The 16,786-nt window shown below is 34.1% G+C and overlaps 1 protein-coding gene across 2 annotated transcripts in view; it reads right to left on the bottom strand.

The window, feature by feature from the left end:
• LOC102806187 (protein DOP1A-like) overlaps positions 1-15,262 on the bottom strand; it is a 72,899-nt gene extending 57,637 nt beyond the window's left edge. Inside the window, exons 1-2 of one of the 2 annotated variants that reach the window (XM_085505152.1) lie at positions 15,153-15,257; positions 12,538-12,581 (exon numbers count right to left, since the gene is read on the bottom strand). Coding sequence is in view for 1 of the 2 variants with exons in the window: in XM_085505151.1 (XP_085361277.1) it covers positions 15,153-15,206 (54 nt within the window). In the remaining variant the exon portion in view is untranslated. Of the gene's footprint in view, positions 1-12,537; positions 12,582-15,152 lie in introns of both variants that reach the window. The other variant, XM_085505151.1, reaches the window with a different exon arrangement.
• Between the last annotated feature and the right edge of the window lie 1,524 nt (positions 15,263-16,786).

Here is a 16,786-nt window from a genome sequence, read left to right as displayed (position 1 = left end):
CAGTGTAAAAACACCTGTATATCCATACACTGGGCTATTTATAGTTGGCTTAGATTAAATGCATGCTGGGAAACATGATTAATAATAAACAAGTTAGGGGGTCAACAATAGTCCAATCTGCTTTATAACTCTCACTGTGACACCAAATGATGTCATAATCAGAGAAGCACTGACATACTACATGTATATGCAGAAGCATTTTACAGTTACAGTATCACCATCAGCAGTTTCTTCAATAAATGTCATAAAACTGTTTATTTCTAAGGTACATGAACTTTTTAATGAACTATTAAAACATGTAGTGTACTCTGATATATATAAGGTCAACCTAGATAAGTATATATAATGTTCTATAATCAAAAAAATTGTTGCCATAATAATTTATAAAAATGCAAAAATCAGAATTGAAATATATGAATTAAATTAGACTCACTGAGCACAACAAATCATTGCTATAAAGACACATGAAATAACATCAACATGGCCACCAGTTGGTGATTTTGAATTCAATCAGGATCAGTGAAATGACAGTTAATGACACGATAAACATTTTTTGTGTGTGAAAATCTCAAAATAACTGAAGAGCATCTGCTACATAATTCAAAATGTATTAAAGTGTATCTGACAAATGGGTAGAACACAAGCATTGTTAATGCACAGTCCTTGTATTGTTTTTACCAGTTTTTGTGTTCAGTATGTCTTATGTAAATGTCTAACAATTGACTCCATGCATCATTACATGGACTGACAAAATGTGTTTATAATCACACAGATAGAAAGCATGAACAAATGATCGTTGATTGTTTTAGTTCTAATGTTAAAAATACATGACATGCACCTGTAACCCAGTATGATCATGATTGTGTTGCCTTGTCTTATGAGGAATGATTCTAGACACATTTACTTACTGTGATTTTTGACAAAATGGCCATCAAGTCTACAAAGTCACACAAAATAACACAAATTAATAATAATAGTATAGTAGTTATGTCAAATGTCAACTGAATCAGGTGATATGCTAGTGAAATAATAATATCAAAATTGAACAGTTTCTCAGAAATAAAAAGGGTAATTTTAACAAAAATTCAAACAAAATGGCCGATTGGCAGCCATTTTGTTTTAAATTGTACTTTTACTTCTATCGTACTTTCCGAGCATAACCCTCCCCGAGTATAAGCCCACCCCTCTGTTTTTAGACATTTAACGAGTTGAGGGCATCCCCAAGTATAGGCCTAGAGTGTTTTACCTGGCGTAGACGACATTTATTAAAATATGCTTGTAAAAAGTGTATTTCATTTCATTGCATTGGTACGGTAGTTTGGTTCCTGCTTTTACGAGAAAACTCACATTAACTTCAGAGTGTATGGCGGGCGAATGCACGGAACATGGTTCGCACCTTTTCTATTCTGTTATTTACCCAGGATGAACCCCGATGTAGCAATACTAAAGTAATCCATATTTCTTTTGAGTAGTAGTTTTAGAAACGCCAAAATGTGATCGTGAAACCTGGTCATTGAACATCGTTTTACTTTTCCAAAAAATCGTGTCCATTGAGAATGGGGTGTGAACGAGCGAACTATTCTATGACACAACTTGTTGGTGACCGTGAAAGGTATAAATACTTCCTCTACCCTTAGTTTACCTTTCGAAAATTGCAAATCAACAGCTTTTAGAGAAAAAATCACCGTTTTTTTTTGTAGAAATCAGTGTTAACAGATCGCATTAACATCGCGGTAATTCACCTCTGCATTGCATTGAAAAAATTACTTCATCAATAATCGGAAAACTTCGTCTGTACGACACAGCATTTTGATAGGTCAAGGGAAGTTGCTCAGGTCAAATCATGAACCAGAAAAACACCATGCTTTGTATCAAGAGTTTGTGTATGATCGAAAACATTCCACAACAAAGATAATGATAACAATCTTTGACTGTTTCCCTATAGACCCTACCCATTACTACATGAAATGTAAACCATATTGTAATAAAATGTGTGTATTTTTATGTACATGTTTGTTTCTTCACTGTAAAAAGTGTTGTGGAAATCAATGATGACTCGCTCCGAGACGTAATTGTAATTTGGATAATTTTTTGTGGTTGGGAAGATGATGACCATTTTAAACCCACCAAAAAAAATTATCTTTTCTGAGGTGGTCCTCGAGTATAAGCCGACCCCCCTAATTTTCCCGATTTTACATGTTCATGCCACTGGGCTTATACTCAGGGAAGTACCCTACCTTCATATCAGGGAATATAAAAAATAGTAAATTCATGACCCATGATATCAGAGTTATCAAAAGAGTAGTAATTTTCATATGTTCCTTTCACAAAATTTAGGACAAAAGTTTAATGAATCTGGTATTGTGGATCACAAATTTTGATATCTCATTTTATACATGTATGTAATTCTATCTGTTTCACCAGCAGAAAGTAACATTGGAATTATTATTTGTATGCACACATCCTTAGTTTTCTTCACTTTTTTTCAAAATTCAATAAAAGAAAAAGAAAGTTACATCAAGATTATAGATGGGGGATCATTTATTACATTTTATAACACCAAAAAAAAATCCAATGAGTGCCCAGCTTATTGCACCTAAAACAACATGAGAAATAGGAAACAATATAGCACTGTGCAGTACTGGAATCTGAGATGATTGTTGTCACATCATACCATGGCAATTGAATAAATAGTAAGCACACTAAAGTATGTGGGAAATAGTTACAGACAATCAAGTCCTGTGGTAACCTGCTTACATAAAAAAGTAAACAGTCGGACAAGTACTCATGTTACCTCCTCACATAAATAGGAACAAATGGCGACAAGCAACTGCGATAACAACTTAAAGTGCCGGTGCAATGCCCACCCTCACGTTTCCCATTTAAAATCTGTGTCCCACTGAAATGGGCAGTTATTGATTGTTTTGCTGAAAATGATTACTAGTATCCAAGTAAATTTGGGTTATTTCTCTTGTTGTAGCCACGCCCACCTATATTTCCGACTCTCGCCGAAAGTGCACCACCAAATGACAAAATGTGAGAGGAAGTCATACCCCTGAGCCGTAATAACACTGGTCATTCAGTATACTTTTAAACGATATACATTTTTCGGTCGGCGTTTTTTCTTTTTTTTGTCTATTTTATTTTTTTTGAGAGGGAGTTTTTAGATGTCGTGTTGTGGGCAGTTGCAGTGAAACGTATAGTCATATTGTAAGTATTCACACATTTCTAACTGATCAGAAGGTGCGACATCAGTGGACGAAAGCCACTTAACCTCAGATTCTTTTTTTTTTTTTGGAAAAACTGTCCTCGTCCATGAAAAAACAACTACCGGTAGGTTGTTTAAAGAGAAACGCCGACAACGTAAACCTGGCACAACACTTTTGAAAGAAATAGATTACGAACCAGCCCATGATCACCGAGGCAGATTTCAGAAGAGAGAGAGACGTCCGGCAAGTGTTTCAAATGAGTTGACTTTTTTTGCGATCCTGATTATCGTTTTATAGAGACCATTTAGTCCCTGTTAAGTAAAAAGGCGGCAATAATTTTGACAGTAATACGAAAACAAAGCGTCGGACAAACAGGAAATTACACAGCCTTACACACTGCTAATTGTTTTCATTTTCGAAGGCTAAAGCACAGTCCCTCTATCTATAGAGGGACTGTGGCTAAAAGTCTCTGAATTGTTTGGTGATTGGTGTTGAATGTCGAATTCACACCTCTGTTCTTTTTTTACCTCCAAGTTTTAATATGATGTTATAATTATGACAATCACACCATGGATCACGCTAACTCAAATCCACTCTGAATTTATCTGTATGTGTGTCGATCTCGATTATTTTTGTTATTCAATTAAACGCCGCTTTTAACGCACTTGCTCTCTTCGTGACCCAACGTGTTCACCTATTTCAACAAAATGTCAATATATTTCCACGCGGCTGTCATTTATTTAGTAACTGTGATTTGTCGTTTTTGATTATAGTCTAATGTTTAGAATGTCAAAATATGTTCTCTTTTATTTTAATTTTAAAAGTTTGACTCAGACGATCGATGAAATAAAACAGTGTAGTGACGTGCCTAGTAGCCTGCTAAATAACGAGATAATTCCGACGTCAAATTCTATTTTGTCCAGCGTGTGCAAACGTGTGTACAAACGTGCGACGTGCGACGATCACGGTGACCAGCTACACCAGAACAGACATATTTCGCATCTAACTCAACCCCATGCAACAAAAATTGATACTATGTGTTCATTATGGTCCATTCTTCCTCGACGAACAAGTACATAAGTGACAACTTAGTCAAAGACGAGAAAACTGTACAAGAAATTTGCCTTATTTACACTTATCGGCAATGCAAGCTGCCATGCGACTTCTCCTTCTGACGTCACAAGGGGAATTTCTGTATGCAAATGTGAAGCTAATGAGGAGCCTCATTTTAAAATACACAAAAATAAAGTTGCCCTAGATTGAGTTTAAAACACATTTTTCACTTAAAAAAATAATTCATGCTTAGAAACATAAAAATTAATAATATTTATGTATCAATGGATAATTTTAGGCGTGAAAATAGCAGCCATTTCACAGGCACTTTAAGTGACAGTGGTGTAAACAAGATTGACTCACTGAACCACATACAAATAGTAATTTTCTATAAAAATTTAAGTCAAAATGGAAAGTTTATCAATATGCTAAAGCAAAATTTTGAGTAAACAAACAAATGTGTATTTTTATGTGCAATGTATACATCATATGGAACCCTAGACAATACAGGAAAACACATATGCTACGTTCACACGACAGCATTTTATCAGAGCCCTATGACTCGAGCCGGCTCGAGCCAGCAAAAATGGCTGTGTATACGCGTTCGGCTCAAGCCAAGTTCAGCTCCAATAAACCCTCGGGGTTGAACTACGATAGGGTTGAGCCCCGACATGGCCTGACCGTGTATACGCAGGACCAAACTATCAGTCCAAATCACGCTCTCAATCGTCTTCTTCAAGTAACGTCTCATTTCAATTATGACAGATACAAAATCGTTTGTAAATTCACGCAATTTTGGACTTGACGAAGAGGTATGTGCCCTAATATCTATTTGGCAGAGTAAAATAAAACTGCGATAGATTGACAGATTAACATGATTCAGAAAAATGGCGCATGAAATTATGCAACAAACACTTGAAAGAAGGGACTGAACAGATCTATAAAGAAAATTGAAGAAACTTTTTAAAGATACCAGATATAAAAATCGTAGAAGCGGTCATGGTAAGGTGACATGTTCCTACTGTAAAATCTGTATTAGAAGCCGCGGCTTCTATTAAAATGGTACAATGCAACAGAGGGGATGCGGCTTCTATTAAAGCATCTACACATATGAGAAATGATGAATTTTTAGTTCTCAATTATTCAAATAGTATGGATGCGACTTCTATTAGGGATGCGGCTTCTAATACAGATTTTACGGTAGTAGGTTCAGATTAACAACTGTCACACATATCATAGCAGTTGAACAATAACAATAACTTAAGCCAATAGACTCTAACACATTTTTAGCTGTCATGTTTCCTGTTTATTCGAGATACCAGTGCATTGTCTTTTCTACCTTCATGCTCAGACTCGTGACTGTTTCTTTCTTTTTTTCTCCCAGCTCAACAGCATCGTGTCATGTAAAGAAACAACACAAGCACGACACCAGCATCATTTTCACCCATGTTTTTTTCATACTACATGTAATTATTTGAGGGCACTCTTCTGTTAAGCTCTGATCCGATCGAACTGAAACGAACTATGGCAGATTTCAGCTCTCATTCGGCTCCCGACCATATGAACCATTGGAGATAATCTCCTGTTAATCGGTTGGAGGAGCAGCAGTTCGGCTCCGATAGAATGCTACCATGTCAACATAGCAATAAATTCAAACTAACAAATCAAGAATAAAAATACATCACAATTTAAACTGTTACATAATTATTGATTTTGACACGTCATTTAACTTATCATGTTTTTTTCCAGTACGAAATATTTGTTTGGCATAAAACTGCAATAATGTTAAAGACTATAAGCGTATATGTGTTAAAAAATGTGTGCTGTGTAGAATGAAAAAAAGTGTAAATCTTATGAAGATACTGGTGCACATGTTGCTGTGATTTCCATTCATTCCATACATGTATGCTCTGAATGCATGGAAGCATGCAAACTAAACCATTCCTATTTTGGACTTCACCCGACAAGAAAAAAAAAAATTACATCTTTTTAAGTGAATTTCAATTTTGAAATATAGTGAGTCCTATTACCATGTCATGATCGACACCAATGATAAATGGACATTTTAGCATAGTTTAGTGACCATACATTTTTAATTGCATTCCATGCACAACAGCATAAAATAAAACTGTAGTGTAAATATAAAACAAAAATCAATCATTAGTTTTAATGATAGCCAACTACCTTAACCTAAGGGTGGTGCCATCAGGAATGAATTTTAGATCTCTGACCTATTAACTAAGTTAAAAGTTTAATACTGATACTTCATAGCTCTCTTCAGATGCTGAGGTCATAATTGTGACCCAACTATTAATTTGCACATGCATACACTGTGATCAGTACCTGGATGTGACCAAGCGTAGCTTTTTACCGACAGAATCAAGGTGTGGGTAAAATAGTTACGAATGTGATCATGTCCCAGGATACTGTGCTGGCTATTGAAATGATTATTGAAATAGGAAGTTACACTATTGAAAATCCCATCTCATAGAGAATATGTAGTATTCCCTAATTCTGTGATGGTTTCATTGCAAAAAATTTTAAAATCCAGACGCATTGCTTCTAATATGATCTAATATATTCTTGTGAATATAATCATTCACAGTCCCCTGCAAGCCATACAACAGCTTTACAACAAAATATTACAACATTAGAATTATATTCATTTTATGCACAGTCGATTACTTGGAATGAAGAAACAATTATTCCAGTTTTAAAATTTTGAGTCTGTTAAAATATTGATAAATTACACTGTGCAGGTTCTGACAAGAAATAAGAAGCATGAGAAAATATATTAAGGTTTGACAACCAAAACTGAAATAATTGAATATCTCAAATCAGAACAACTGACCAATCAATTATAACCAAGCAAAGAACTCAACACAAAGTAGGTTTCCTGTACATAAGAAAACTGTGGTCTTCTTTAAATTCTAATATTAACACCTCATCATGCCAGAATCAGACAATCTATAATAATGCATATTATTAATATTAGCACCAAACACTATTTACCTGCATCATGATCCTCTGTTTGGTTACTATGTTACTATGAAGTAATGTTGAAAATCAGTACAAATATATGTAAGCGACACATAGACAGAATACTGTACACTGATCACAGTACCAATAATGTCACAAGACACATCATAATAACAGGGTGGGATCATTTAACTGTTGTTAAAAATAGCATTGAAACATAGAGACCTAGATTTCCATGCAATGTAACAACATACAAATCATGTACATGTCTGAGGTCTTTGGATTACCATAGGTGCATGCACATAACAGATAAATTAATTGTTTACATATTATTATAATAAGTATGGAGAAATTAATTCTTTCTGGGCAAATCAAGAATCGACCAACTTTACAAACATAAAGAATCTATCAATGATCCAAATATGTACACACCTGATACCATAATAATAATAATAACTTTATTATGCCGTATTGTGAAACTACATCTCAATTTTAGCCTATTGTAATAAAAGAATAACAAAAAGAAGTAACTAAATCACACAAAAAAGACACACTACCACTAGGTACAGTACTAAGAGAAGAACATTTTCATTGTAATGTATAAGATGATAGGTAATAACATGTTTAATGAGTTTTATTTCTGATGTATTCATGATATACTTAAATTTTTCAATATTACTGGCAGACTGGAAATCTGGAAATTGTTCAGTGAAGACCATATATAGTTTCTCACGATCTGTATTATAGAGTTTACAGGATGTAATGAAATGTATTTCATCTTCAAGTATGTTACACATCCTGCAAACTCTGTTGTCAACTGGTGTTTTTGGTCTCTTGTAACGTCCTAGCTCTATTTCTAATTTGTGGTTGCTAAGTCTCAGTTTAGACATAAGTTTAATTTCCTCTCTCTTATTCAACAGGTATAAATAAGGTGATGTGCTAATGTCATCTTTTAATAAAGAATATGTTCTCATTTTTGAATCTGGTCTTTTGATGTCCTGAAGCCATGAATTTACATAATGATCTTTGGCCAACTGATAAAAAGTTTGTTTTTGTACAGACTGAATGTTAATTTTGTAAATTTTACTAATCTTAATTAGACTAGCTAGCCATGTATTTTTATAGCAGTTTTGTTGCAGTTCCTTAATAGCATGGTATGTAAAGCTGATAGGTCCATTGTTCAAAATATTTTGATAATATTTGATTGCCTGGTAATAGATTCTTGCAATTAAGGGTAATCTACCCATTTCCATCCTACAACCAATCACACTTGTTTTATTGTTGACACACAGAGTCTGACGACAAAAATTTAAGAGAAACTTCTCTGTGTCAGTCTTGTCCCATTTACCAGTCTCTAAAACAGCCCAAACTTCAGATCCATACAATAGAATTGGTAATTGCAATGAGTCAAACAGTTTGAATTTCAACTTAATATTGTTAAACCTTTCACTGTAGATGTTACCAATTGAATATTTGGTTTTCCTTGCCTTATCAGTAAGTCTCTGCATAGTTTTGTGGAGTGAACCATTAGTGTTAAAGGTAATGCCCAAGTATGTGAATTAATTGGTTTTTTCAAGAATTGTGTCACCATATTTAAGAGCAATGTTATCAGATCTGTGGCCATATTTTGTGAAGATCATGACTTTGGATTTGTCTGTATTTACTTTCAATCCCTACTTATTAGTATAGTCATGTAGATGATTAATGGAAGACTGGAGTCCCTCTTTAGATGTTGAAGTGATAACTATATCATCAGCAAAGAGGAGGCTGGATATTGTTAGTCCATCTAGTACTGGTTGATCAATGGCTGTACTGTCTAATAGTTCAACTAAGTCATTAATAAATAAACTAAAGAGAGTAGGACTAAGTGGACAGCCTTGCTTTACTCCGTTATCAGTCTGAAATGCTGGTGTCATCTTGTCATCCAATTTAACATAGAATTTAATGTTATTGTACATACTTTTGATGATGTTATAGAGACGGCCATTAAGGCAATTGGCTTGCAATTTATACAGTAGTCCTGATCTCCAAACTGTATCAAAACATTTTTTCAGGTCAATGAAAGAACAATAAAGTGGCTTATTCATTGATTGGTATTTTTTGACCATGGTATGCAGTGTTAAGATATAGTCTGTTGTCCTATGTTTTTTCCTGAAACCAGCTTGGTTCTTGTGAATAATATCATTATCATGTAGATACTGGTTTATTCTGTCATTTAGAATCATGCTGAAGATTTTTCCTATTGCGCTGTTAGTTGATATCCCACGGTAGTTATTTGGATTTAGTGAATCATCTTTTTTGTGAACTGGTGTAATGGCATTAATGTTCCATATTTCAGGGTATTCTCCTTTCTCCATTACATGGTTGTATAATTTATGAAGGGCTGCAATAATATGTGGACTACTGAATTTAAGCATTTCAGCTGGTATGGCATCATAACCAGGTGATTTCCCTGTTTTTAGCCTCTTCAGAGTTGTCTTAATTTCAGACATAGAAATCTCTTTATTAATGCTGGAATTCAAAATTGGTCAATACCTGGTGTATCTCAGCTTGTCTATTCTCTGGTATATTGGAATTATTACTGATTGACTGGAAATGATGTATCCACTTGTCATAGGGTATATCTGAAACTAGACTTGTACTTCTTGATTTTGTATATGTCTTGAGTAAATTCCAGAAATCACCTGTGTTAGTATTGGAATCCAACAAGTTAATTTTATCCTGGAAAATGTTCCATTGCTGTCTTTGCATGGTTTTAATATGCTTTTTAAAGGCTTTCTTCTTAGTAAAATAAATGTTGCGCATATCAGTATCCCAGGGTTTGTGCTGTATGGATTTAGCTAATGTTCTAAGTTCTTGTTTGAGTATATTACAGTTTCTATCAGTATACTTATATGATTTCTTCCTGAGTTTTCTTCGTTTAAAGTGTTTACTCTTGTCAAATAGACAGTCATTTGCGAGTTGCTCAATGGTATATTGGAATTTGCTGGCAATATCATCTGATGAGTGATTTGAAAAATCTGTGTAAAAAGTTGTTAACAACACTTTCACCTTTTGCAGTCTTAAGGTATAGCAAGTACAGATTTTTTGTTTCATTTGTCCACTTATAATAACTAGGAGAATTATCCAGGTGTTGATTTGGGTTGCTAGTTTTACCATGGATGGTTGGCAGTTTAAGTATGACAGATATTGCACAGTGATCTGATGCAATTGTGGGTTCATGTACTTTGAAGTTCATGACTTGGTGCTGTAGATTGGTATCAGTAATAGCATAATCAACTGTGCTAGCACCATTCCATTCATAGCAGGTAAACACACCTTGTCTATCACCTATACTTCTACCATTCAATATGATTAAACCATTAGCTTTGAGTAGTTAATTCTGTGCCAAATGCATTTTTATGTGTATCCATGTTACTGTAAAATGACTAATTTTCACTGGGTTTAAATTTCACTGATTTACCATTTCAGGCATATTCAGTGGGTTTTAAATTCACGGTTTTATCATTTAGATAATGTGTTTTATGCTAAATTTTACATATTCACTGGGTTTTAATTTAGTGCATTTTCCAGTCAGCGAAATAAGCCAAATTAAAACCCACTGAATAATTAACCATTTTACAGTATGTCGCATTTTAGTTCTAGTGTCACACTGTGTCAGGGATGGGTTCGAATTATCATTTATTTCCATTCAATATTGCTTTAGTTACATTTATTGCGTGTTACACGACTCTTCGCTTACGAGTACATTGATATTTCGTGCATCCGTGTTGGCGCCAGAGCGTTGTTACATTGTTTAAAATATCTAGTTTGTCGCGTGCTGGTCACGTGCGGCACTTTTTCTGTCTCATCTTAGTAAGCAGTGTATCTTGACGTGTACGTTTCACCGCTGAATAAAGATCTACTGTCAATAGATCTGCTTCCTATCTATTTCGGGAAACCATCAAGTGTTTTGTGGGACACACTCAAACTTATATATTTTCTCAACCACACACTGGTAATTAACTGGTGCAAAGTTGAAGTTATTCTCATCATCTTCAATTATATCCAGTAAGTCTGCTGTTCGGGCATTGAAGTCGCCTTGTAGAATAATGTCCCCTTTTTCTTTGTACATGGTGATTTCTTGTTGAAGAACGTTGAAAGGATCTTCACTGATCCTATTGTAATACGACAAATTTGCAGGAGGAATGTAAACTGTGCATAAAAAGATGTCTTTCTTTAATTTGAAGTAGTCTTTTTTTAATCTACACCACAGAGTGTAAACACTAGACTGTTCTTGTATTGTAACACCAGGTTTAAGTGTTTTCCTAATGTATAAACTAATTCCACCAGAACTTCTACATGCCTTTTCAGATTTGTTCCTAATTTTATGGAACGCAAAGTGATCTTCAGGTGTTGGCAGTAAGTCAGTGGAGTTAGCATCTAACCAGGTTTCAGTGAAAGCATAGATATGGTAGTTCTTAATGGTTTGTTGAATGTTTAATAAACCTTTGGTATTTTGATCATGACTGCAAGGATTTGGTATATAGTTGTAATGTAGTCCCTCTGAGTTAAGATGACCAATGTTAAGCAATTGGTACATGTTTATTTAAAGTACTTTTAAAAAAATTATTAATATGATAATAATAAAATGATTAAAATCATGGTACATGTGTACAACCAACAACTGAGTCCATTTCAAAATAGATTCAGACAAAATAAAAGATTTTAATTCAAGCTCTAGCTAAATCAAAGTACCATAGAAACAACTCCCATATGGAAAGGGTATAGAAGGCATGGAGTACAAATAATAAATATTTAAAATAAATTACAGGTAGTCTCTTAAACCAGATACCTGTGAAAGCAATCTCATCCATAGGATTAAGCATCTATGTATAAGTTTCATTGAAATGTGATGATTAGTTCTTGAGATATGAATAGAAAAGTTGAAATTCAACAAATTATTATGCAAATTAGGAAATTAAAAGGTACAGATTTCAATCCAATTTCAATCAGGTCTGTTTATTGTCCACAGGCATATATGTAAACATTTTTTAAATATCTGGGGAGAGTTTCTTGAGATATCAATAAAAATAGTCAACATTGGCTTAGTTATTATGCAAATCAGGTAATTATTATGTATGAATTTCAACCGAATATTAAGGGAACAAATATACATACAGGATAATCCTAAAGAAAGTCAACCGAATAGATATCCCCATAGAGGCAGACAAGGGGGAAATGAAAGAACACATATTTTCATGCAAGTACGGTATATAAGGCATGCTTAAAATAAAAAAGAAATTCACCCACTAACTTTTGAATTCAACTTTCCTGTGATGACAGCATCAGGAAGTACATCTGTTTGACGAAAATCAAATGAAAGAAGAGATATGGTTAGGCTGATAAACATTGTATTAAAAAAAGTGTACAAAGACCTGACAAGCAAATTAAAGCTAAATGATGGTGAAAATGAAAGTATGATTTAAAAATATATTCTAAAATGAGTGTTAATTAGGACAACAATAAAGTTGAAATACAAAAAGCTTTAATTTTTTAGAAAGTTATCCACATATTGAGCAAGTTACACCAGGTTTAAGATTAGAACAGAACAAAAATGTGCCTCTCTCCAAAAATTCTGACCACAAGGGAAAAATATCTCACTATCTGTAACATACATTGTTCTGTCTGAATGACACTGACATTTTTTACAAAGACTTATCAAAAATATAAAATATAAAATTTATCCTAAGATTTTAATTTTGAACATCTAACAACTAATATAACAAATATGCTAATATAGTACATTGTTTTTTAGGACAGCTACTTACCGGTATAAGGTGTTGGCAATATTTTATGACTACAAAATTAAAATCTACAGTAGTTATTCATTCCAGTATTAATAAACAGCATATGAATGTTTTTTGATCAATTTCAGTCTGTTTTTTAGAAAAGTGTCAACCATCAGTGGTTTCCATAGACACCAATAAAAACACATTTGCAAATTTTCTAATACTTCTACACATGAACATATCTTTTTTTCCTCCACATGTTTCCATGATGCAGTTCAATTTTTTAAAGCAATGTAATAATTTTCTGTATCTGCATAATGTGTAATAACAATCCCTGTAATCTTATTGGTCAATGCAAGCATGCTGGGTAATAACAATCTCTGTAATCTAATTCGTCAATGCAAGCATATTGTGTAATAACAATCTCTGTAATCTTATTGGTCAATGCAAGCATGCTGGGTAATAACAATCTCTGTAATCTAATTCGTCAATGCAAGCATATTGTGTAATAACAATCTCTGTAATCTTATTGGTCAATGCAAGCATGCTGGGTAATAACAATCTCTGTAATCTAATTCGTCAATGCAAGCATATTGTGTAATAACAATCTCTGTAATCTGATTGGTCAATGCAAGCAGATTGACATTTTGACATCAGGATGGTCTACCACAAAATGAACTATATGTCCAAAAAGTGGGGGTGATTTTTATCTAGATATGAGTGACTCCATCATCTGTCTGAATGACTAGCCTGGTTTATGACTATAAGGCTAAATAAAATAAATTTTATGCTTCCGGTAATCCTACCTGTCCATAAATTTCTATGCAAATCAATAATGGTAATTTCACCATTGTTATAATTTTATTTTTCTTTCAGGCTGCCTGCCTGCCCCAAATATGTTAAAAGCAGGTTTTTGATCATTATATTTGACAAAATTGTCAACAAAAGATAAAACTGACAAACATATAAAATGCTGTCTTTTAATATTGGCCTGTCTTCCATTTGTTTGGAATCGTAAATATCACAAAAAATCAACAGGGATTTTACAGTGACGATTAGTTTCAATTTTCAGAGTGGTTGTTGATCCTAAATTTTGTTAGGCCTTCACATAGTGTTGAGTTATTAATATGTATAAGGTAATTTGATGCTAATTCTAAATTCTCTGTGTGTTCTGAGTTAATTTTAGCATTATTTGGCCCGTTAATATCTTTTAATTCTTTTGCTATTGTACCCTGAATCATCGTTCCAATTTATTATAAATAATATTTGTACTTGATGTTTTTGTTGTGGTTGTATATATCTTACTGTAGCTACACGCTAGATATTCATTTTCAAGCAGTGGTGACAATGTCACAAAGGGTCAAAGTTGACAGGCCATATATACTGACCGTTGTGAAATTATATTCAAACAGTATTTCTATGCAAAGGCATTGTGATTGTTTCAAATTGTTTAGTTGTTTTTTTAAATTTATAAAAGGCTTACCCCCCCCCCCCCGTGTAGAATGTTCTATGTAAAAAGAACGTTCATGCCATTCTGTAATAATTTGTAAAACATTACAGCAAACACATAAAAACACATTTGACAACATGACGTCATTCCGACCCCTAACCTGACGCCAACCATTCCAGTCCACCAATGTTTTTATTTGTACACATATATGCCCTCTAGATAACTACATGCGTCTTGAAGATTAAACTTACATGATTAAAATGGCGGAGGTGTACTATGCGGATATGTGTGAGGGGGTCCTAGAGAACTCATACCATAGCATCATATCAAACTATTGAGTAATCAATTCAGCTACACAAAACAAAGATTGTGTTTCTTATTTTGAGCGGAGAGGGGGGGGGGTAAGAATATCAACTTTACTGTTATTTTTTATTGTTATGAATGGATGCCGATAATTTATTATTTTGTTTTTCTTTATCGGCTGTCGTTCCAGTAAAAATAGTTTTCATATGACGACATATGGTCATTAAACCAAATACTGGTAGTCCCCCAATCCATGTTCACCAGTGAGTCACCCACGGCAATGGAGTCATTTCTCAAATAGGCAATGAATGATCAAACAATAACGTGATTTTTGGCAAATTACGTAATCAGTGGAGTTATGTAAGACTAACTGAAACATAATGTTACCTCATGTTCTGGTATAAGGTGCCAATTCTCGTCTGATTTCTTAGATCGCGCCATTCACCGATTAGTATATTAGAACAGCCATGTTGTCAGCTTCCGCATTTCCTGACTCATAATGACCGGCAGAGGGCGGTCTTGCAATGGGTTATTTCTACATTCACGAAACCACAGTCCCTGTGACAAAACTAACAACGTCTGGGACTCAAACGGTAAGCCCAGTCAGAATAGAAATACGAAATTGGCATAAGAAAAAAATAAACTTAAAAAATAAACAATGAGTCGTCAAATTAACCAATGAACAGCAGAATTATGTGCATCACTTTATAAACACAGATTTCTTTTATTCACATATTTAATTTAAAGGACGGTGGTCGTTGCGCTGCGACCTGGTCGACATGGGACTCTTAGCGACGTATAGAAAGCGTGTAAAATACATTGTTCAGATGAAAGTCGAACACGCACTATAGTGATTGGCTCAAAAGTTTGTTACGCCTATGATGCGCACGCTTACGGAATAAAGAATGTTGAACTAACTCAGCAGGCCCGTAGTTTGGGGAGCTTCGGGGGGTTCGGTCGAACCCCCTAAATTTTGGAAGTGAATAGATTTATTAACGTAGATTAGAACATAATAAACAAACAGTATTATTTAAAATAATTATCATCGTTTAAATCACTTGACTCATTGAGGTAACTATCAGATTCAGCAGCTGATGTTAAATATTAAAACAATATTGAAAAAATAATGTAATGGTAGTCATTCTCTGAATGATGTGGTGGTCCTGAATAGGGCCGTTTGTCTTGTGCGAGTGTTCGCCCAGTTAGTAAAGTGTTGAACGGGATTGACACAACACGACACTGTACTTTCCTAGTTTGGTTCATTAGTTTTGTATTTTTAAATGATGGCATATATACTTTTTGTGTGTCAGCCAAATGTAGTCAACTTATTGTATTAGTACGTGTAGCCTGTGTTATTGGAAATCAGTGTATAGCTACGGATTTAACAGATCATTAAAAAAATGCCGAAGATTTATCATCACGAGTTGTATAGGTCGAAGAGCTTCTTGCAGCCAACAATTTATCCCACTGTGTTGCTTCAGCACTTAAACTATGCGACGAATCATATTTTTCAAACATATTTTTTTACACGTTTTTTGTTTTGATGTCTTAGAAAATTTACTATATTTTTAGTGGGTTCATAAAAAAGAGATGTAGTCATTGAAGTCCAGTGAGACTGCTGCTAAACTGCCACTATATGTATATTATTTTACCGCCCTCTAAAAACGGATTTACAATGAACCAAAACATTTACATACTGTAAGAAACATATATGGTATGCCATTGGTTAGTGCATTTAATTTGTTTGATGCAACCATTGTGCCAGCTATTTCTTATGGTAGCGATATGGAGGTACGACAATTCGGAAATCGAGAGGGTACAGATAACATTTTGCAGATATCTACTTAGCGTGAATAGTTGTACTAACAATGTAGCGATGTTGAATGAATGTGGAAGACTACCATTATGCTGTAGTTATTTTAAGCGTTGTATCTCATATTGGTTAAAATTAGTTGAAGTAAAAAATAGCTGGAACCCCAAAACATGTTATATCATGCTTAAACGATTAGACAAAACCGGCA

The sequence above is a fragment of the Saccoglossus kowalevskii genome, chromosome 11 (assembly GCF_978046115.1).
Source record: "Saccoglossus kowalevskii chromosome 11, keSacKowa6.1, whole genome shotgun sequence".
NCBI classification, from domain to species: domain Eukaryota; kingdom Metazoa; phylum Hemichordata; class Enteropneusta; family Harrimaniidae; genus Saccoglossus; species Saccoglossus kowalevskii.
Note: the sequence above shows the minus strand (reverse complement) of the source record. Positions and strands in the feature narration are given on the sequence as shown.